The 23,808-nt window shown below is 40.2% G+C and overlaps 1 protein-coding gene across 1 annotated transcript in view; it reads right to left on the reverse strand.

Annotated features, from left to right (window-relative positions):
* Positions 1–20,150, reverse strand: part of HEPACAM2 (HEPACAM family member 2) — a 34,503-nt gene extending 14,353 nt beyond the window's left edge. Inside the window, exons 1-7 of the mRNA XM_032785381.2 lie at positions 20,072–20,150; positions 12,235–12,585; positions 10,468–10,752; positions 7,636–7,932; positions 368–493; positions 259–283; positions 99–136 (exon numbers count right to left, since the gene is read on the reverse strand). Coding sequence (XP_032641272.1) covers positions 99–136; positions 259–283; positions 368–493; positions 7,636–7,932; positions 10,468–10,752; positions 12,235–12,585; positions 20,072–20,150 — 1,201 coding nt within the window. The remainder of the gene's footprint in view (positions 1–98; positions 137–258; positions 284–367; positions 494–7,635; positions 7,933–10,467; positions 10,753–12,234; positions 12,586–20,071) is intronic.
* Between the last annotated feature and the right edge of the window lie 3,658 nt (positions 20,151–23,808).

Here is a 23,808-nt window from a genome sequence, read left to right on the forward strand (position 1 = left end):
TCTTCCCCCATGGCACTATGAAGAGGCCCAGCCCTGTTCCTCAGGAACTGGAGGGTTTGAATTTGGCTTTATCCTCCCATTTCGTTCTTTAGAATTACCTGAGAATGTTTGTCCCTTTCTGTAATCTGCCCCAGGCCTAGAAAACATAAACATGATTTTCAGTTTGATCTCACAGGCGAAGAAAAGAAATATAGCCCAAAACAAAAAAAACTCTTTTGGGGAAAGACTCAAAGCCGTATGAATGATTTATTGTACTACCTGCTCTGCAGCTTCCGTTGTATAACTGAAAAGAAGAGATAAAGGAAAATCAACCTTTTTGTTATAATGTCCAGAAAATACATGTGGAGTGTGTTTAAGTTTCACCTACCTTTATGTGGCCGATATCTTTTCCATAAGAATAGAAGGGACATAGATACGATCAAAAATAATGAAATTCCTGTTATTACTGCTAGAGATGACAAAGATTTTCCTTTCTGGGCAAGCCTCTCCAGTCCTGTGCCAAAGAAGAACAGATTCATAGCCTTCATAGCTAGTCCTTCACTATATACAATATGTTATTTCATCTTAGCTGAAGAAGAGTCTCCAGACATGATTTGTGGCCAGCAAACCTTGCACACAGATAACTCTTGAATTACTGTAAACTAGATAATACACACTTTCCAAAAAACATACCTGAAATGGCAACTTGGTACAATAATTATGTGCATTTCAGAAACCACTCCAAAACATGTGTGGTACCAGGAACTAGATGGAAGCCACTATCAACATTATGGCAAACAGCACCAAATGCAAAAAAAAGTGCATCTCAGAAGTATTTTTGAATTTAGTTCCACAAGGAAGTATGTAAATAGTCCTATCCTATGCACTGGGAGATGGAACCCCAGAGGGAATAGATCATTGATCAAGGTTACACAGGAAATCAATAGTGGAGCTGGGGCTAGAAACCAGATTTTTCTTAGTTCAAATCCTGTTCATTAACTGCAAAACCTTTCTTCCTATGTAAATTGTTATTATAAAATATACACTTTTATGTGCCCATCACCATAGTATCTAAGCACCATGTACAAGACTTAGATACATCAGCTCTGGAAAACAGCCAAATTCTGTTTCCCTCCCTGAGTTAGTGCCACTTTCTAAACAGAGATACTTTAATTAAAATGAACTGTTTGAGTTTTATCATTAACTTTATGGTAGTATACAGTAAACAATATTATTAGACAATAACATACTATTGGACTATCGTGTCTGCAAATCAAGACCGGAATTTGACATCTACTAAAAAGTTCTCTCCTAAACATACAGGGGGATATCCTGTCCCCATTAAAGTCGATGGGAGTCTTGCCATTCCCATTCTGCAGGGTTTCTCTTTTTCTAAGATTTGTCCTTTATCAGCCATTTATTCAATAGTGATCGCAGAATCATTTCCTGAAGCAGGAAGTACAACTCTGAAATGCAGAGCCAGATTCTGGCTAAGCCCTGCACAGGTAAGAGGCCTTGCAAAGATCTCATCAGGAAGCATGGTCCCTGAACCTTACTAGCATTCCATTTGGCACTCGCTGTCTCCTACTCCTGTGTCCTGGTTAGCAGATTAGATGGACATGGATCAGTGAGCCCACTGCAATCTCTTAAAGGGTACCAGAGCTACCCTCTGGTGTGTGCTACCAGGGAAGCTCAGGAGGAACTTTGGCTGACTCAGGCAGTATGCACCCTGCAAGTTGGAGCCACAATGCTGTCTGTACAACACCCAGCAGTGCCCAGGGCAGAAGTTTGCCTTAGTCTGGGTTACATATGTAATAGGGAGTTTGACAAGCACTTTATAATCTACAATTCAGAAAAAATCAGTAGTTCAAGTGTTTTGGACGCACCATGAAATAGGGAGAAAGTTATTTATAGTTGTCTCAGGTCATGAGACTGAAGATCTGGTTTTATTATTTAACAGGTAAGTGGGGTTAAAGCTGATGGTAAAGACTTATTGTAGCCATCTGATCTAATTTCAAGAGAATAAAATGGTGTTTCTCAATGCAGTTTCATTCTCCGATACGTAGCTGGAGGGTGGCCATGTTCATTAGCTCTTGTTATAGACTATGTCTTCCGTTTTGTTTTGCAGCTATTTTACGTTTATGTATAGCATGAAATGTTTCTTGGAAAGACACGGAGTTGAACTCTGCCATTCAGTCTCCAAACCGGAGAACTATGGACTTCCTCATTTCAGTCACAGCACTGAAATCAAAACCATCAGGGGAATTTTAGTTGGTAATTCAGTTTTTTGGTCTTATGTGTGCCAGTGCACAGGCCCTGCCTCTTTCTCATCCACTTTGGGGCACTGATTTCCCCCATGGGGGAAAAAAAAAGGGAGCATTCTCTTTGCTCCCCAGAGCTCTAGGGCTGCAATTCTGCCTGGTCATGACTCATAGGATACTTTCTCATGTAACAGTGTTCTTACTGGACATGTGATATGATTGTTTTTACAATGGAAACATTTCATTTTGTACTCCAGTTAAAGAATCGACAATACTATATTAGCAGAATATTCTGACTGTCAGTAAGTGCTGTGTTAAAGCCATCTCAGCACCACGTTGGGCTTATATGCTGGAGCTGCATACTGCATATACAGAGTGGCACATATACTGCAGTGCCTAGATATAGTGGGAGTCATAACTTAATTTCCTTGCCTTGGTTTCCATGATCGTGTTTCAAAAGGTTTGCGTGTTAAGGATACGTTTACACAGCAATTAAACACCCACGACTGGCCTGTGTCAGCTGACTTGAGCTTGTGGGACTTGGGGTATGAAGTTGTTTAATTGAGGTGTCCATGTTCGGGTTCAGGGGAGGGTTCCAGAGCTGAGGCTCCAGCCCAAGCCGAAATGTCTACACTGGAATTAAACAGCCTTGTAGTCTGAGCCCTGCAAACCCCAGGTAGCTGACATAGGCCAGTCACAGGTATTTAATTACGGGTTAGCTGTATCCAAAGACTCTTCATCTTGGATTTAACTTTGAGGAAGCCAACACATGCTCCTGTTTGCAGCAAACCGCATGTAAATAAAATCTGTTGTGTTCTCAGAGATGGAGTATTCCACTCCAATTATATTTAAATGGAAAAGATTTGCATCTAGTTTTTAGATAATCCTTGTTCTTCCTCTCCCCGTAGCTCATTAGGTTTCTTTTTCGGAGCAGACCTCTGAAAAGAATTGTAACTCACTGGCAGTACTTGTGCTGGGTACATTTTCCAGTTCACGCATGAAAGGCTAACTTGCCAGGTACCAGTGGAAATGTTATTTGTCTCTCAAAGTCTGTTCTTAGTTAAATAAATAAAATGAAATATCTCACCAAGTGCAAATATAAAAGAGATATGGGGTATCCATGGCATCACACAGTGGCAAACGTGTTTGATTACGCACAGTAATATTATAACCATATGCCATAGCTTGTAAAGTGCAGTGGTTCCATTTTGGCATTGCTAATAGGGTCAAGAATTATAATGACAGTAATTAGCAGACTGTTTCCAGACTGAAGGGTGCCAGTCAGAAATAAAGAGTGACTGTGGGAGAAGTGAAACCAATGTGGATTAGGAACAGATGCAGCATTGCTCCCAGTAGTCGTGCCAAATATTAAAAAAAGTGATTAATGGATATATTTTTGAGGTCATATTATATATGATTGTAATAATGCAGCATATCAGTCATCATTAGGGACTGAACCAAGATTTCCAGAGTTGAGGGTATATGTTGCTATGGCTTGAGATAAAGTACTAAGTTTCTTAGCTGGCCACTATGACACACTCAACACTGAACAATGGGTTACATATCCAAAAGTATTCTGTTGACTGATGGTTTATTAGTGGAAATGTTCACAAAACTCCAGTTTTATAAACTGTAGCACTATCAGATGTGATATTTGCTATTCTTCAATGTTAAAAAAGCTCCAAGCTTGCAGTCAGGAATCTGAAACAATATCATATGATTTAAGTGACTAATCACATATCACAAATAACAAATATCAAACAGTTGAAGTCAATAGTTTGCAAATGAGACAAGGAAAAAATTGTTAGCATGAACTATTCTGAGTCTATGTTAATCATGAATATATTTGTAATTTTAGGATGGGTCTGCAAACTATTCAGGAAAAGAAATATATATATTCAAATTTGTTGAATAATATAGTCACAATTCATAATTTGATCAATTCTAGCTTTCAGGGCCTTGTACACGTATCAGGGCTGCCATCTCCTTTCTGCTAGTACAGATGTGGGAATTCTTTAGCTTATTACATGCTGAAGATACAGCAGTTTGGTCCTTGGGCTGGAAGTGAAGAGAGAGATGTTTAATTCCCAACTCTGCCACTATGTAGCCATAGGTATGTCAGTTTATCTCTCTGTGCTTTATTTTTGGGATTTATAGATCATTGATAGGTTTGTTGATCAGATTCTCACACAAACTGCTAAATTATACAGCTCTCTAACATTAGTACTGCTGATCGTTGCTTCCTTTGCTCATATCTGTTGCTGAGTCACACTAAAGCAAACTTTTTCCAGTGAGACTTATCTGCACATCATGACCAGATTTTGTGTGTCTGTGAGAGAGAGAGAGAGAGAGAAACAAAAATTAAGTTAAAAAAACCAAATTTTGGTTTCAAAGTTAAGCACTTGAAAGTTGGGAACTGCCAGGTTTATGGTTGTGCCTACCACCCTGTTTCTTTCCCTGTGCGCCCTACATGTGGCAGGGGTCATGTAGAAAAAGTAGCATGTGCTCATGTAATTAAAGACAATACCATAATGCATAAACACAAAGTGGCACTACAAGCTGATCACTACCAGTTTCCTCTATAACGGAAACTTTAAATTTTTAATATTTATTTACATGTGGTGCTACCTGACGTTTTCATACTACTTAGGGGTGAAATTCATCCATTCCTATGTAAATGGGCAACACAGGATCTATGCACCATGTAAATCCACTTCAAGTGTTACATTGGCCTGGGGCTGGTCTTCTGTACAGGACAGCATTTCACCCTTGGTCAGTTAACAAGGTTAAATATATGAGCATTAATCCAAACGTGCAACAAACCTTCACAATTCCAGCCAGAAAAAGTTCCACCCCATCAATCCCCTCTTTTTCAATCAAAGCTCTCCCTTACCCGGAAGCCTGGGGAAACAGATGAATCTTTAAAGGATCCTTTAAAAGAGTAACTTCATTTTTATAGCCAAATAAAATTCATTCCTACAAGGCATCACTAAAATCTGTATAAAAAACAACTGTGTGGTTAACATAAATTTAACATTATTCCATCTTGTTTCAGTCCTACAAAGTAGTCATGCAATTAGTGCTCAGCACCTTGCAGAATCATATCCATAATTAAATAGATGCCTTTATTTTAAAATCCAACTCTCTAACACTTCTTTGCTAAAGCAGAACACTTTAGTTGACTGGATGAACTGTTTACAACTGTTCTCTTTGTAGTTTTAGTTGGACATATGTGTACAAAACTCTATAGGTGAATTTCAGCCCTATGTGCAGAGAAGCTGCTGAAGATCTTCTGAAACATCTAAATTCTGTATAAATGCCTTAACTACTGAGGTTTAAGTGTTGTGTAAATCTTTGTGGTCTGTCAGTGGGCAGGATTAAACGAGGGACTTCTGGACCTTAGTGCATGAGACTCTACCACATGAGCTAAAAGCCACTGACTGTTAGCTAAGACTATAGAGCAGATTCATTTTATATCTCTTTAAGTGGTCTCAGTGCCACTAGATGTGACAGAACACCACACCTAGAAGGTGTGTGGGTTACATTTGCACCCGCTCTCTATCCTGGGTAGTGGGGGAGTGGAGACATAGAATATCTTCCTTGCAGAGTATTCACTAGTCAGGTAAAATTACCATTAAAACTTCAGAGTTTGGTCCTCAGGGAGAAATTCACTGGGTATGCATATCTTTGAGGCCACACTCAGGCAGAATTCCCACTGAAATTAAAGGGAATTTTACCTGAATTAAGGAGTGCAGCCTGGGATCCAGGGTTTAGTATTACTGGAATAAATCTTCAGAAACAGGAAGAATGGTATAAAATGGAAAAAGCTGATTATCTCCAAACTGGTTTAAAATCCCATGAGATAATTTAACAAAGGAGATCTGCATTTTTTTAAGTACAACTAAATAAAGAATGTGCACCATGTGGACTTTGCTTTTTATCAGGCTTCAAAAACAAATCTCAAAATTGTTGCTCATGATTGTGAGTGTGTTTATTTATACACACAGATACTGCAGAAGTCCTGGTTATGTTTCAGGAAAATGCCATTTGTATTCCTAATGGAACACCACAGCTCTGTTTGCATTTCCCTCCTTCTAGTCACCACATTGTTTTATTTTAAACTGTATTATTTCCACTGAAAAATTGTAACCTGTTTTTTGCCAGGGTGTTTGAAAGCATGGAGCTTTCATTTGTGAAGATTACATTAAATCCATCTGAACAATAGACACCTGCTGTTCTTGTTTATCTTAATAATAAATGTATGAGCTCTTTGTCTGGTACCAGCAAAACAGGTTTGTGAAACTTTCTAAAAGGCAACAGTCTGACATCTTGCTGTACATTAGTAATATGGCCACATTATCTGAAAAAAAAATCTATTGTTCCTTAGTAATTAAATTATTAACCACGCAGAAAATATGTTTTCTAATTAGTAATGAAAGGCAGTAGATAAGGAGATTTCAGACTTCAGCAGCATCGTACCATTTACAGTTGCTTTTCATTGCTCTGACAACAAATTGCTTTGCAGTCATTTAATTTTGGCATAGTATTATATAGGACCTAAATCTATCACATATTGAAAGTAAAGGAAAAACTCCATACGTCAGTACTTAGCTGTAACTCTACATAAGAACACACGGGGCTAAAAATAACTTCCATATGTATCTTGTAATGAAACAATTGATTCACCAACACCTTTGTGTTTCTGCAAAGATAGCTTGTACTACCATCACACACTAGACTAAGACGTCTGTTCTACCAAGTCCCAGAGGCCCTTTTGATGCCCATGTTTGTTGGTCCCTAATTGGCGATTCCAGCCATTGTTAAATGACTAGAGGCATCACTGCTCCATACCATGTGCTGGTCAGACTGCCTGCAGAGCACTCACAGCCCCTGCTAAGAGAGGGCGTGGGAAAGTGGGGTTTGGAATAGAATCCAGGTGCCCTACATGGCAGTGCAAAGCTAGCAGTCCAGCCTTAGAGCTCACTGTATTTTTGTGCCACTTTCTCTCAATATAGATTCCTTTCTTATACTGAACACACTCAAGCAGAGATGGTAAAAAATGTGTATTAATTCTGCTTTGTGAATTGGTGGTTATGGTAGAGAGCAGTGACATTTCTACCCAAAGGACCAAGTCCATTACAAGACGCAGCTGTGGTGAAATCCTGGCCTTGTTGAGTGAGTGGCAAAACTCCCTTTGACTTTACTATTACTATTGCCAAGATGTCACTCCTGGTCTCTACCCTCTTGCTGAGGACAGGGAAGTTCACAATATCAAGACAGTGTACTGGTTCGTCGCCTGGCTTGCACTCCAGTTGCTTGGTTCCCCTTAGGTTGGTACATTGTTTGTGTTATACTAGATCAGTATGTTGTTATGTTATAGATATTATGTTCTTACCTACAGAAGTAATGATCACTGTGAAACGAGTTTCGTCCTGTTTTCCAGTCACATTGTTGTAAGCATAGCACATATAATCTACTGTTGTCTGGGCCACTTTTTCAGATAGAACTTCCAGATGGGGTCCATATTTGATAACGTGTGTAGTATTGTCAGTCCTTTGGATCCAAGAGTAAGTATTTGGTGGATTTGAGTCTGCTGAGCAATCAAATAGGATAGCTTCTCCTATGTCAACCGTAAACACCTCCCCTACTTTCAGCCCTTTATCTGAATTAACTGTAAGTCCGTAAGGTCCATCTGCATTAATATGAAAAACAAAAATTATCATAATGGAGAAAATTAAAATCAAAGAATAACTCTTAAAAATTCCAAGGATAAGTATGGACTTAACCTTTCAAATAGCTGCCGTATGTTCAATTATTCTGATTAAAAGGCTTCCAGTTAATTTAATCTGTCCGCATGTAGATAGATTTGTAACAGTCTTATCACAGAAAACACCCACATAATATTGATCTGTTTGGGTGATATTCACCCAGATATTCAGCACAAGGCCTATGCAATGGTTAAAGTCCTAAAAAAACTTTAGTGGGACTGAAGCAGCATAGGTAATGTAGTGTAATGAAGCAGTAGACCTCCTTCTGGCTGTCTGTACAAAGGTGAATTGGACCCTTTGTACTTAAATGCCAAGGTTACTGGCATAACTTATCTCTGTTTACACATAAAGATCAGTAAAATTGCACTGAAATATACCTATGTAAACATGTATATTGGTACTTACCACACAATACTTGCTTACGGAACTATCTTCCCCTTAGTAAGACATAGCATGGTGTGTCTTACATAACTTCAGACAATTGTTTTTCATAAATGATCCTGAAAGCAAATGTTAACCTTCCTCTCATCCCCCTGATTTTGCTGTGTTCAATTTTTAGTTCCTGGGTTTCCATTCTTAGTGAGCTTTCCCCGGGCAAGGGGAATTTTCCAGGAAACCAGCATAGGCACCTTTTCAGGGATCAGAAGACCATGGAGGTTTTTTTGTTATTGGGTCAGGGTTAAAGACAACTTCTTTTTTAAATGCAAAGCAAGACATTCAAAATCTACAAATTTTAAGAATTAACTTGCTTTTTTGCTTTCTGAAACTATTCAGTAGTTCTCACCCAACCCATTACTTTCACTGTCTTGTGCTTTAAATTCTCCCAAACATAGTTTTCATGTAAAGGTCATTGTCCCCCTTGCTCCATTTGGAGATTGTCAGAAGCAGAGGAATCAGAAACTTCTGTCTAGGTCTAAATTTGTTCTATTAGTTTCTCACAAGACTAGAAGAAGGAAATCTCAATCCATAGAGGCCTGCGCAGATATAAAATTTGGGTCCACATCCGATCTGCAGACATGATCTGCGGAGATCTTTGGATATAAAGTGGATATCTGCAAATTTGCAGGGCTCTACCAATTTATCTCCTGAACTCAGGTCTCCCACATAGTACAGCAGCTTCTGCTGCAGCAGCCACACCACCAGACCAATAAATTCTCTCCCAGTCTTGTGTTGATTTATTTCTGAATGAAGCTATTTAACTGCTAAGTGCTTTGTGATGTATTATTATTACAATTAATAGACAAATCAAACAATACTAATGAATAGGGATGAACAAAATAAAGAACCTTTTTGATTCTGAGTGCAACAGCAGAATAATTCCTTCCTGGGATCCTACATTCTCCACTTCTCTTTTCCAGTATCGTTCTCAGCAGAAATGAGTCTCATGTTTCAGTGAAGCCTGTTTACTACATGACTTGTAAAATAATAAATCACCTGTTCTTAGTAACAATTTACTACTCTGTGGGAACACTTCCAATTGCTCATATCACCATGGGACTGTTATCCATCTAGTTTCTGAGCAGATGGCAGGTATTTACTGTGAGTGACCTTTTTTATCACACAGTAACTCCCCTGCACAATGGCATATGGTGCATATCGACCAGAGATAGGCAACCTTTGGCACACAGCCTGTCAGGGAAATCTGCTGGTGGGCCGGGATGGTTTGTTTAGCTGCAATGTCTGCAGGTTCAGCTGGTCGCAGCTCCCACTGGCCGCGGTTCGCCGTTCCAGGCCAATGGGGGCTGCGGGAAGCGGCAGCCAACACATCCCTCGGCCCGCGCTGCTTCCCACAGCCCCCATTGACCTGGAATGGCAAACCATGGCCAGTGGAAGCTGCGATTGGCCAAACCTGCAGACGCTGCAGGTAAACAAACCATCCCAGCCTACCAGTCCACCATTCCCAGAGGAACAATGTGGCAAAGGTTGCCAATCCTATGCCTTTAAAGTCAGTGGAGTTACATCAGTGTGAAAATAATGTAAGTTAAATCAGAATCAAGGCTCTTGATTTTTTTACATGCTTGTGAAGCACCATGCACACCAATAATGCTATAGGCATAGTAAAAGGTAATGATAACTGTTAGAGAGGGTCTTGAACCAAAACCTGAGATCCAAACACTCATGAACTTTGTGGGAACTAGAAATCTGAACTTGGATCTATGTCTAAATGTCTGATTATAATGGGCTGAACAAAAATCATCAATTTGAAGAACTCTGTACTTTGAAATCCTGACCTAAATTCTGCAGCTCAAGCTGATCTTTAAAAACTACATAAAGTTTAGCAAGTTCTACATTATTTTATCATGGAGAGGGTATAGATGGACTGTTAAAGACCAATCTACTGTAAGGAAAGTCAAAATATAAACTTGAATCAACTGCTTTGTGCCCATTCCATTGCCAGAGGTTCTCTCTCCGGGAAGCTCATTTAGAGAAACGTATGCATGAATATTTTATATACTTACAAAATATAGTTGGTGCAATTATCTCACTTTCCATCGCACTCACAGGATTGGTTGCCAAACAGCTGTAATTCCCAATGTCTTCTTTCATGACAGGGACAATTAAAAGTGTGTCATTGTTTGAGGAAAAGGTGTAACTAGAAGTGGCGTGCATAGGTTTCCCATTTTTCATCCACTGGTAACCTATCCTTGTACCTTTTCCAACAGTACAGGTTAATGTCATATTCCCCACATACTCCACTACTCCCGAAGAAGGTTCAATTTGTACAGCTGGCTTTGTGACAGGAACTGTAAGTTAAATGGATATGAACAGTTCTAAAAAAGATTTGCCATTTATATTAGGAGACTATGTCATTTACTGCCCAGGTGATATAAATGGTATTCATCACCCTTTTAAGAAAATACTTAGATTTCAAATTTTATGGTGCTAAAAATGAAAAACAAAGGGTCATATTCTGAGCTGGTCCAAATGGGCATACTTCCAGTAACTTCACTAGAGCTAGGATGACTTACAATAGCAGAGGTTATGACACAATGGCTAGGAACAAATATTCCATTTTAATTAGATAGAAGAATTAATCAAGTTCATGCTGCATGCATTTTTCCATTCCCTGCTCTTCCTTCTCTGTGCATGTATAATTCCCACTCACATGAATGGAAGATACATACGTAGGAGAAGAATAGATCCATATTCACAGCTACCTATTGACCTAGAGAAAATGAACCACTTGATGAAACTGAACCACATGAGCCTCTATTTAGGGCCAAACTTTCCCCCCAAACCTTATTATCATCTCTGTTGGGTCACCTGCCTACCACCCTCCAGCATCTAGATAGCATGAAATCCTGAGCAGGCAGCTGCTCCAGAATTTCCTCAAAGTCAGGTTTCCAGGTACAGGAAAAAGCTCATGCAAAAGGGAATGCAGCCTGAAGGTGAGTAAGGGTGGCAGAACTGGGCACTGTGAAAACAGATTATTTCCTGAGATCACTATATACCAGGGGTCAGCAGTCTTTCAGAAGTGCTGTGCCGAGTCTTCATTTATTCACTCTAAGTTAAGGTTTTGTGTGTCAGTAATACATTTTAATGTTTTTAGAAGGTCTCTTTCTATAAGTCTATAATATATAACTAAACTATTGTTATCTGTAAAGTAAATAACATTTTTTAAATGTTTAAGAAGCTTCATTTAAAATTAAAATAAAATGCAGAGGCCCCCCTGGCAGTCGTTGCCACTAAAAATCAGCTCACATGCCACCTTCAGGGGAGGGGAGTGGGGGGAAGGATAGCTCTGTGCTTTGAGCATTGGCCTGCTCAAGCCAGGGTTATGAGTTCAGTCCTTGAGGGGAACATTTAGGGAATCTGGGGCAAAGCCAGTACTTGGTCCTGCTAGTGAAGGCAGGGGGCTGGACTCAATGACCCTTCAGGGTCCCTTCCAGTTCTAGGAGATAGGTATATCTCCATTATTTTTTTTTAAATAAAGGTTGCCTACCCCTGCTATAGTCCATTTAATTTCATAGTAGTTATATGATGCCTACAAACCCAGTTTAATATACTCCTAGGATTAATAGGGCACCAATCAATAAACCCATTTTGTTGAATAATTAACCATTGCAGTTTTGAAAATAAGCATAAAATTACTTCAGTGAGTTGATTTATTCATACACAGCCAGACTGAATCACACAGAACTGTAGCTGGATTTCAGGTGATTAGAAACTTCACAAAAGTTGTCATTTTATTTGCAGCACTAAAATACAGTATTTTATTGACTTACCATCAACAGTGACTTGAATCTTTTGATTGGCTGATATTGTCCCATTTCCATGGACATTGACTTTTACAATGTAATTGCCTTCATCAGTAACATGTAATGGATTGATCATCAAAGATGCATTAGGTGGTATGAGAGTAAACTTGTGTTTATATTCCAGGTCGGGTACTACTGACTGATTCACAGAGCCAAGTAAATATTTGGGGATACTCTGAGGTTTCTCAAATAGCCATATTATCTGGATTTCAGAAGCTGTAGTGTTGAAATTGTAGTCAACTGTAAGATGGAGTGGTTGTCCTTCAATGCCATGTATAGTATGTGATGGTACCGTCAGCCTTAGCGCAGAACAAATACCTGCATAAAAATGGAAAGAAAAAAAAAAAGAACTAGGAACACAGGAAATTCTGAATGGAAACTCTTATGGTGCTGTGGTCATCATGTTCTCAAAATGGTGCCGATCCAGCTCCCACTGATGCAAATAGAAAGATTGGTATTGACTTCAGCTGGAGTTGGATCAGATTTTATAGCTTGATTTTCAAACCATTTCTCCTATCTTACACAAAATAAAACTGATTTGCTTTAAATTAGATGTCACTTCTCATCTAATAGGCTAGGATATTTTTTTAAAGTTTGACAAAACTTAGAAATGGAGTTCTAAGGTTATGGTGTTTGTAATAATTTTCTTTGTTGAAAATGTTCCAAATAGTTGTGAAAGAAAGTGAAATATCTTTTATTGGACCAAGTTTTTTGGTGAGAGAGACAAACCTTTGAGCTTACGCAGTGCTCTTCTTTGTCTGGGAAACTAAGGGCAGGTCTTCACTTAAAACACTGTGTCAGTGCTTAAGTGAAGATGCTCTTATGCCGATGTGAGAGAGGTCTCCTGTGGGTGTAGTTAATTCACCTCTGTGAGAAGTGGTAGCTATGTTGACAGGAGAAGCTCTGCTGTCGACGTAGCATTGTCTACATGGGGGGTTACGGTTGGTGTAACTATATTGCTCAGGGGTGTGGATTTTTCACATCCCTGAGTGACATCATTATACCAATATAGGTCTGTAGTGTAGACCTGCAAAGTGTCACTGCTAAATACAAGATTTGAACACATTGTTTTGTATGAGTAGTTAACATAGATTGCAAGGGATGATTCAAGGTTAAGTGGTTTCCTCCAGTCATAGGGAAGAAAGGAAATGGGGTGAGGAAGGAGCAGCTGGGAGGGGCTGTTAGCAGGTTATAGATTGTTGTAATAAACCATAAATCCATTGTCTCAAGTCAGTCCATGACTTTTAGTCTCTAATAAAGTTATGGATATAAGTTTCCAAGCTCATCTTTTCAAAGTGTTGTGCAGGTTTCCTTTGACGATGAGGATGATAGGTCAGATAGAGAGTGATTGTTTTTTGAATAATGATGTGGTATTTTTGTCTTTTATCATTTTCCTGTTTGAATTCATTTGAGAGTTTAGTGATTGTCTGGCTTCACCCAGATAGTTGCTATTGGGGCATTTAGTGCACTGGATGAGGTACATCACATGTTGTGATAGGCATGTATAGGACCCTTGGATCTTGAAAGATGTGTTGGGAAAGGGTGTTGATCATTGTAGCAGTGAAGATATGTCTGCAGGTTTTGCATCTGTTGTTCTGTCAGCATCTGGTGCCCCTTTGAGTTGGTGTGCCCTGATCTATAGGGAATGTGCCTCTGATGATGGGCTTGGAGAGGTTGGTTGAAGGCCAGAAGCAGGGATTCAGGAAAGATTTTGTTCAGGATGAAATTCCCATCAAGTATGGGTTGTAGTTGTTTGGTGATAACCCATATGGGTTCCACAGTGGGGTGCTAGGTGACAATTAGGGGTGTGTGGTCAGAGGGGATTTTATATCTGTATTGAAGCAGGTTCTTTCAGGGTATTTGGGAGGCCTTCACCAAACAAGGACACTCTATGGGACACTCATGTAGTAATCAGCAGAGTTGGAACGTTTAGATCCACCATGGAGCTATGCATCCACCTCTGCCACTTGAACTAAAGGAGTAACTGATAGCAGTAGTAGGTTGTTATCCTCTCTGTGGATCAGCACTAGAGGTGATGAGACGCTTTGCCAGTCGGTTTCACAGAAATTGGCTAACTGCAGAGGAATGGTGGAACTCAGGAATCTTGGGTTCCATTCCTGGCTCTGGAGGGGATTGTGCTCTAGGGGAAACAGACTCTACTGCCCATTTCCCTCAAGCGTGATCCCTTCTGCCCCTTTCCTTCCAACTAGTTGCTGCCCCCGTCCTGTTTCTTTCTCACCCTGGCTCCTTGTCCCCATTCCATTTCCCTCACCTAGCCAATCTCCGTCTCCACTCCTCAGACTCCTCATCCCCACAACAGGGTGGGATGTGTGTGTTTACCCTGAGAAGTGGAAGATTACTCCAAAGGCCATCCCCAAAACTGGGTTACAAAGACTTTTTATGTAGAACAAAGGAAAATAAGAGACTTCTGACTGAAAAATCCTATTAGTATTGAAGTACAACGAGAGGCAGGAACAGAGATAACAGGTGATCTTTAACTTGTCCACAGTTAATTCATGGAGAAAAGTGGTTCCTTACATCAGCTTGTCAGAACACTGAGCCACAGTTGAGGAATATCAGTTAGTAAAGCAGAGAGAAGATTCAGGGGTTGGCTACACTTGTGAGTTACAGCCCAATAAAGGAGCCTCGGGTGCACTAGCTCATTACCTATCCACACTGGCAAGGCACACAGAGTGCTCTGACTTTGTGACTACAGTGCTGCTAGTTCTCCACCTCGGCAAGTGGAATAATGTTTGCTGCGCCTTGGTTACAATGCATGGGCGTTAGTGTGAATGAAGTGTTGGGTTACTGCACTCTGATTGGCCTCTGGAAACATCCCATAATACCCTTAAGTCAAGTGGCCACTCTTGTCATAGTTTTGAACTCCTGTAGAAATGCGGAAATGCCCTTTCAAAGCTCCGTTTCTGACAGCCGGCATGCAAGCCATTACTGTGGAATGCTGTGTGTGTGTGAGAGAGAGGCGCGGGGAAAGAGGAGGTCTGCTGCTATCTGAACTTACAAGACAGCATGCTGACATGCTCTCAGGCCCCCCAAAGCCCACGCTCTCTCCCCCTCACATATACACAACACACTCCCTGTCACACTCCGCCCACCCCCTCCCATTTTAAAAGCACGTTGCAGTTACTTGTATGCTGGGATAGCTGCCCATAATGCACCTCTCCCAATGCTGCTGCAAGTGCCTCAAATGTGGCCACGTCAGTGCTCTTGAAGCTGTCAGAGTGGACAGATTGCAGCAGTTTCCCTACTGCGCTCTACAAAGGCTAGTTTAACTCAAAGCGCTCTGCATCTGCAAATGTAGCCATGCCTTAAGGAAATAACATTTGTTTTCACTTTCAAGACAATGAGCGGCAGGGAGATAGTCTGCTAGGGTGGGGTTCTCACAGGCTAACTGCAAACTCTGATGATTTGATCAGGTGTTATCAGTGTGTGGGAACTTGTGTATGATCATAGGGAAGTGAGGACTGAAGAAGTTATCAGGCAAGTTGTTTTGCCAAAGATTAATGTTTTATGTGAACAATGCTGGGTGACTCTTGGGGTATGGCTACACTTGTAATTTCAAAGCGCTGCCATGGCAGCGCTTTGAAGTATGAGTGTGGTCAGAGCGGCAGCGCTGAGAGAGAGCTCTCCCAGCACTGCATGTAAACCACATCCTTTACGGGTGTAGCGTGCAGCGCTGGGAGCCGTGCTCCTAGCGCTGCCACCCTGATTACACTGACGCTTTACAGCGCTGCATCTTGCAGCGCTTGAGGGGGTGTTTTTTCACACCCCTGAGCACGAAAGTTGCAGCGCTGTAAAGTGTGAGTGTAGCCAAGGCCTTAGCTCTGGAAAAATACACTTCATCAGAGTACAGTCTGAAATACTAGAGCCATTTCAAACATTTATACTTCTAATTAAATTAAAGCAACAGAATCTTATTATGGTCAAATTTTACATTGATGTTACCCTGTCATATTCAAAGAGCTACTAAATATTATGTTGAATTGAAGTCAATGGACCAAATCTTTATTCATTTCTTATTGATGTTTCCATCAGCCAAAAGTCCCGTTAAGTCTGCAGTTAACATGTTCCCAAGGGTTCAAGTGACATTTTGTTTGACCATTTGTTGAAGATAGGCAAAACTTCCAAAAATGCCTAACTAATTTAGGAACCTAAATTCCATTAAAAGCCAAGGGGAACTTAGTTCCTAAGTCACTTTGATACTTACTCATCACTTATATTAGGTGAATCCCAGAAATAATATACTATTGTTCACAATAATGATGGTATGTTTGATCGACGAAATACCTCCACTGTGGAAAAATGGTTCTCCAGGGGCTTGGAGTTACGGTACTAAATATGGAAGTTGGCCAAGATTTAAAAAAATTGCTTAAGTTCAGGTGTCTAAATCCCTTAAGTTAATAAATAGTGCTTAAATAGATGGCCTGAGTTTCAAAAGTGTTGAAGCTCTGAATAGCTCCTATTAAAGTCAATTGGATTGCTGGATACTTGGCATTTTTAAAATCAGGCAACTTATTTATAGGATACATCTATATGGCAGCTGGGTGATGTAATTCCCAGCATGGGTAGACAAACACATGCTATCTTTGCTCGAGTGAGCATTTATAAACAACAGTATGACCATGGCAGCACAGATGATGGCTCAGGCTAACCACCCATGTACGTACCTTGAGGTGGTCAGACAGGATTGTATTCAGGTGGCTAGCCCAAATCACTGCTTGTGCTGCCATGGTAATACAGCTATTTTTAGGTGCTAGCATGAGCAGAGCTAGCCCATGTATGTCTACCTGAGCTAGGAATTACATGTCCCAGTTACTGCGTAGATATACCCATAGACACCTAAAACTGACTTAAAGCCTGATTTTAAGTAATCATTTTTGAAAATCTTGGTTGTCTGTTTAATTAGTCACTAGCATGCACAAGTTTTAATTTTGCTCCTGCCTGTGACATGGAAGATATCTTTATGAAACTCCTTGACTGCATCATAAAATTTAGGCATAAAAGGCAATATTTTAAAAATGTCCTTGTTCTACAGAGCCACAAAATTTTACCTCATGCAGTAATCAAGAATATTCCAAACTTAAACATGTTGCTATGTATAGCTTGCCAAATAATGCATGCATTTTTCCAGCAACACTGACCTCTTAAAACCAGTTTTTCTGTATTGACTATAAACATGTTCGCTTTTACCAAAGTGACCTCCAGCTGGAACTCAAAGCAATCTATATTTTGCTTCCATATCGCTCTTCAAAGTATTAGCAAGCACAACAGAATCATTGTTGACAGGAAACAGAGTATGCAGCTTTAGTTTAAATAAAAACCATGACTTCATATTCTTAGTTGACTGCATAAACTGAAACCTACCTAGTGAGGTTTCATTGTTCTCTGGATTCTAAAACACTCATCACTTTATCATCATAAAAAAAGCTAGGTCTGTTTCTCAACTGCTTGGCATTCTGTGTAGTCATTTATCCCTGTGCAAAATGTGAGTAAAAGGCTACCAATTCTCAATTGTATTTACATCTTTGCAGAATGGGTGTAAAAATGATCATTTACATGGTGCAAAATGGTGGAGTGTCAGACCCCTAGTATTTATGGTGCCAGGAATTCACATACTTTCATAAATCCATAGATTCTGAGACCAGAAGAGACTATTATGATCATCTAGTACAGGGATTGGTAACCTTTGGCACATGCTTGTCAGGTAAATCCGCTGGTGGGCCGGGATGGTTTGTTGACTTGCAGCATCCGCAGGTTCAGCTGATCACAGCTCCCACTGGCCGCAGTTCGCTGAACCTGCAGACGCTTCAGGTAAACAAACCGTCTTGGCCAGCCAACAGATTTCCTTGATGGGCCATGCACCAAAGATTGCCGATCCCTAATCTAGTATGACCTTGTGTACAGCACAAGCCATAGACCTTCCCCAAAATAATTCTGAGCACATATATTTTAGAAAAAACATCCAAATGCTTGGTCATTTTGGTCAGAGAGAGCGAGAGCACATTGTTTACACATTCTGTTTATAGGGCCAAATTCTGCAGACCTTAACTGAGCAAAATGTCTATTGACTTCCATGGGAGTTTGGCTTGACTTGTATTTGAGCCAAAGCCCACTAAAGTAATTGGAAAGGCTGACATGGTATTCAGTGGGCTTCAGATCATGGCCTCAGGACAGGAAAATTTGACCCTTGTACTGATAAAAAAGGCAATTAACATATGAGGAAGCTTATAAAAGTCTGTATCTGAGAATGTATGGTATGCCTTCTTGATGTATGTGTCTACTGCAAAGCATTATATTTAAATGATAATATAAAAGTAAAGGTTGATCTTCTGTAGGGTTTTAGTCAAGTGGTCTAACAAAGATTAATACAGATAGAACAGCAAAAAGGAAATATCAGCTTTTTGTATTCACTTAAAATATGGGTGTTATTTAAAAAAACCTCAAACCAATAATCTTAATTTTGGTGACGCCATGGTACTGGGGGAGCAGATCTTTGTGGGTACAAACCTACAGACCCGACACAAACTCTCCTTCACTCCAAATGCTGACTGATGAAATCTAGCAAAATAGTCTACAGTATATTGAGTTCACAAAGATAAAGGAAAGCAAGGTAAAGCAAATATCCCTTACATTTAGATTACATGAAGGCACAATAGTCTTGTATTGTTACACATTCCTTCTGTTGGAATTACATAAACATCTAAATAAAGCTGAAGTTAATTCTAAAAAGCTGTAGAAGAATTGTTGGCGAGTTTAATGTCGAATTTTATCTAGTATCTAATCACAACAGACTCTTATGGAAGTACATTGGGCTTCCAATTTTATCCAAAATTCATAGTTGACAAATATCTGCTTATAAAAGTAATACCCAAGATACTGAACAGAAGGTATTATTAATGGTAATACATTCTCCAGTTGACCAAGTGACAAAGTTAGAGCTTTTGGTGGTGGTTGTTACAAACCTCTTCAGCTTTAATAGCAAAAATATTTTGTTTTCCTTTTATGCCAAAACTAAAATTATGCTAAATGGTGAATATTAGAAAAAAAAAGAATCCTATTCTTTGGGGTGTAAAACCTAAGCGTGCAAAAAAAGGTCAAACTACAAGATATTTCCTTGAAATACAGTTTTCTGTGAAATCTTTCCCTCAGATTGCCAGGGGAGGAATTTTATTTATTTATTTATTTATTTTGGTCAGGAACTTCCCATATCAAAATAGTATGCCAAAATATGTTTAAATCATGCAGACTCAATTTTAAATATTTACAATCAAGTATTACATGGAGGGATTAAAAAATAATATCTTCACTGTCAAGCAAAATAAAGCCACTTTCCAAACATATTTTTGAACAGATAATAGCAACAACTTCCATGCTAAACCTTGACCTCACCCTGCTAACCCTTACTCATGGTAAGTCCTTACGCAAATTAGTAAAGGTTTGCAAGATTGGTCCTGGGGAGAGCTAATTATTTTCATCTTTGTAGTGCAGACATTAAAAAGAAAGTATAATGTACTGTAAAGTACTTAGTAAACATTAGAAAATGTCTCACGCAGTCAATGTCCATGTTTTACTTACAAATTATGTACAATATTAGTGTATGATAGTTTACAGACTTTCTGCTTTTCTTACTAACACAAGATCTACTATTGGGTTACAAACCTCTAGGCTGATTTTTAAAAAATCTGACAATTTAACAGAGAAAATCCATTAATTTTTTTAAGTATAAAAATGAACCATATATCCAGAGTGAAAAACAACAACCATAATAATACATACTGTATCTTACCTAAAAGCAGAAAATATATATTGCACTGTAAGTCACAAAATGTGTTGCTAAAGGGCTCCATGAAAGCATCCTGTCCCATGCAAATATCACCTTCTTCTCAGTGCTAAGTCAGTGCTTGGTCCAGCAGCTGCTGGTTTATTTGCCAGGGAAATCAGCAGTGAGTTAACAGACCCTATCCTGTCTACTGCCTTGTGTGATTTGAATATGTGTATACAAAGGACACGGGGAGTGGAACACCTGTTAGCTTAGTACGCAACATCATCATTGCCTGTGACTCTATCATAATATTGCCCTGGTATATTCACAGCAAATATGGAGTGTGATAAATGGGGTATAGAGTATGAATCACTCTGCTTTCATAAAAATTAATGTGAGTAAAATTTATATAGGTATTTATGTTATATATAGTTACAATCAAAAAACACTGACCTGCTAGATACATATGCTAACTTCAGATAAGAATCTAGTAGTCAGATATGCAAAAGACCTGTTAGATCATCCCACTGAGCCCCTTGCAATGGTAGGATCTCTGCCGTTCACTGTCATATGAGAAATTAAACAACTTTTACAATGGATCTTAGCCAAAAAGGCAAACAAAAAATTCATACAAAAGAGTTAGATTGTAGTTAGATCTATTGTAAAATGCACACTTCCGAACAATTGTTGCTCTGCAGTTATCTTTGTATTTCCCTTAAAATATTACAGAATAATGCTTATTTTGGCATGGCCTGATTCCCTGAGATTTTTTTTTTATCCCTTTCTGAGCCATGAGTGTGTGAAGTCATGGTGGGGTGTCTACGAGATATATTCTAACAAAGAATCTACTGTCCAACATGTGAATCTTACTCAGACTGCCAAGCTAGCTGCCAGTCAATATGTGTTCTGCATTAGTTTACTACAGCTTAAATTAATGATCATATACAATCTGGATTTTATCCAAGGCTCACTGTGCAAGCCTAATCACCCGCAAACCAAGGCAACCCCCCTTCTGCCCTCCTTCCATGTGCAATAATTTCCGACAGCAAATATTTGCACCTATACAAGTGGTTATAAAAATATTAAGTTTTCATTAGATAGCACTTAGGCAGACACAAATAAATCTCTCAAATATTGGGCTAGGTTGTGCCTTGCCTTGTGTGGGAGGGAATGGTTGCAAGGAGCCCTTCTGCACCTCACGTAAGCCCCTGTGCTGAGGTGAGGGACAATCCCTGTCTTTGTGTTCAGAGGGCTCAGTTGTGCAAAGTGCTGAGCTACTCATGGTGGCAAGCATTCTCGACTCTCCCTGAAGTTAATGGGAGCTGAAGGCACTCAGCACCTTCAGGGTGGTTCAGCACCTTGTAGGATCAGGCTCTGGGAGGACAAGGCCTGCTCCAGGATAATGTCAGTGTCCCTAGAGGGGATGGAAGGAGGTATGCCCGGGCCATGGAGCCATCACCTACTGGCCAGCAGAGGAAGAGCATATGATGGCCCTTCACAAAGCATGTAATAATGCCTGTACTGCTACCCTCTATTGTGGGCTGTGATTTGTAGCCTCAAATTAATTCTCTTAATAGTAGGCTAGGTGTCTTTAATTTGACCATTTGTTAGAATCTGGTTCAGAAATGAAGAAATGTTGGTCAGAAGGGGCTGATTCATTTCTGACTGAAGTGAATGGGAGTTTTGACACTGAAATAAATAACAAATGGATGTGGGATAAACTCCATTTTGGTGTTTTAAAACAACATGTCATGAGCAAAGGAAGTTCGGAGGAGTAGAAGAGATTGGAATAGTCATTTTACATTGTATAAACAAGAGCAAGCCTATAAAAGACCAGGGCATAAGCAGTCTGGCTTAGTGGTTACTGCTGGGCTCATGTCGCAGAGTCCAGAGGTGGCTAAGAGGTGGTGGTAGATGAGCAGGGATCAGAGTAGTTGTGAGGGCCAAAATCAGCAGGCAAGAATAAAGGTTAGAGTCAGGCTGGTGTCGGAGACTGAAGGTCAGAGAGCAAAGCAGCGCTGAGAGAGTCCAGGTCTGGAGCCACAGTGAGCCAAAAGTTTGTATGGTTGCCCAGCCAACTTCCTGAGTTAGATAGTAAATATGGGCCAAACAGAGCCAGAGGCTGCAGTCACTTTTGCTCCTTTGGGTGGTACTTTCTGAAGTGCCTTTTCTCAACGGTGCTCCACGGATGTGGCTCTACCTGGCCTCCTGCTGGTGATATGAGACCATCAGGTACCCCAGGCTCTGCAGACCTAGTTCTAGTCCCAAAGATCTTTACATTACCTCCATCTTTCAGGGGTGCCCTTTCTCCAGGTTGAGGTGAGGTCCTGATGAAACCTTTGACCAAGTCATGGGCATGGACATGAGCAGCAGATTCCCAGGTGTGCACTTCAGGACCATAGCCCTCCCAATCTAAGGGGTAGTACAATCTCCCCCTCTGTATTCTAGAGTCAAAGACAGTATGGATTATATATTCCTCATGCCCTTGGACCTGGATGGGATGGTAGTTGGGAAGGGGATCCTTCATGTCAGGCTTCAAGAGGGATACATGGAAAATAGAGTGTATCTTGAGAGACTGGATGAGCTGCAATTTAAAGGTGACGGGGTTGATTTGTTGACAAATCTGAAATGGTCCAAGGAACTGGCGGTCTAGTTTGTGGGTTGGCATGTTCATATTTTGCCATGATCCAGACTCTTCGCCCCCCTGCAAGAGCTAGGCCTTCCTGGTGTGAATCGTCTGCACACCACTGGTAGTCCTTTTTTGCATTTTCAAGGTAATCCTTAAGCTCCTCCTGGATATGATGAATCCCACTGGATTCAGTCAGTAGATGCTGGGTTCAGGGAGGTCCAGAAGCAATGGTGGAACCCGTAATTTGCAAATAAGGGACTCTACCCTCCAGAGGCATGGTTGGCCCTGTTGAATGAGAACTCAGTGTAAGGCAGAAGGGAGGACCAGTTATTAGGAGAATCACAAATTCTAAGGCCAGAAGGAACCATTGTTATTATCTAGTCTGACTTCCTATATAGCACAGGCCATAAAACCACCCCCAAATAATTCATAGGGCATATATTTTAAAAGGATATCCAGTCTTGATTTTAAAATTGTCAGTGATGGAGAATTGACCACGACCCTCAGTAAATTGTTCCAATGATTAATTACTCTCACAGTTAAAAATGTATGCCTTAATAAATAAAAAAAATGTATGCCTTAACAAATAAAAGGAAGTTCTTCTTCACACAGCACACAGTCAACTTGTGGAACTCCTTACCTGAGGAGGTTGTGAAGGCTAAGACTATAACAGCGTTTAAAAGAGAACTGGATAAATTCATGGAGGTTAAGTCCATTAATGGCTATTAGCCAGGATGGGTAAGGAATGGTGTCCCTAGCCTCTGTTTGTCAGAGGGTGGAGATGGATGGCAGGAGAGAGATCACTGATCATTACCTCTTAGGTTCACTCCCTCCGGGGCAGGATAGTGGACTAGATGGACCTTTGGTCTGACCCAGTACGGCCGTTCTTATGTTATAAAGTCCTCCTTAGTTCTTCTTGGACGCTTTCTAATTTTTCGCAATTGGTCTGCCGCCAATAAGGGAGGCTGGCCTCCCAAGATCACCTCTGTGAAGTTTAAATGCAACATTTTACAGAAACAGTATTGTTTGCAACACAGACAACACTGTCTCAGTGTTTTAAAACACAGCCAGTACTCACACACCTGATGCTAACTGGCTGACCCCAGGCAAGCACACACAAGCCACAAGACTG

Source organism: Chelonoidis abingdonii, chromosome 2 (assembly GCF_003597395.2).
Source record: "Chelonoidis abingdonii isolate Lonesome George chromosome 2, CheloAbing_2.0, whole genome shotgun sequence".
NCBI classification, from domain to species: domain Eukaryota; kingdom Metazoa; phylum Chordata; order Testudines; family Testudinidae; genus Chelonoidis; species Chelonoidis abingdonii.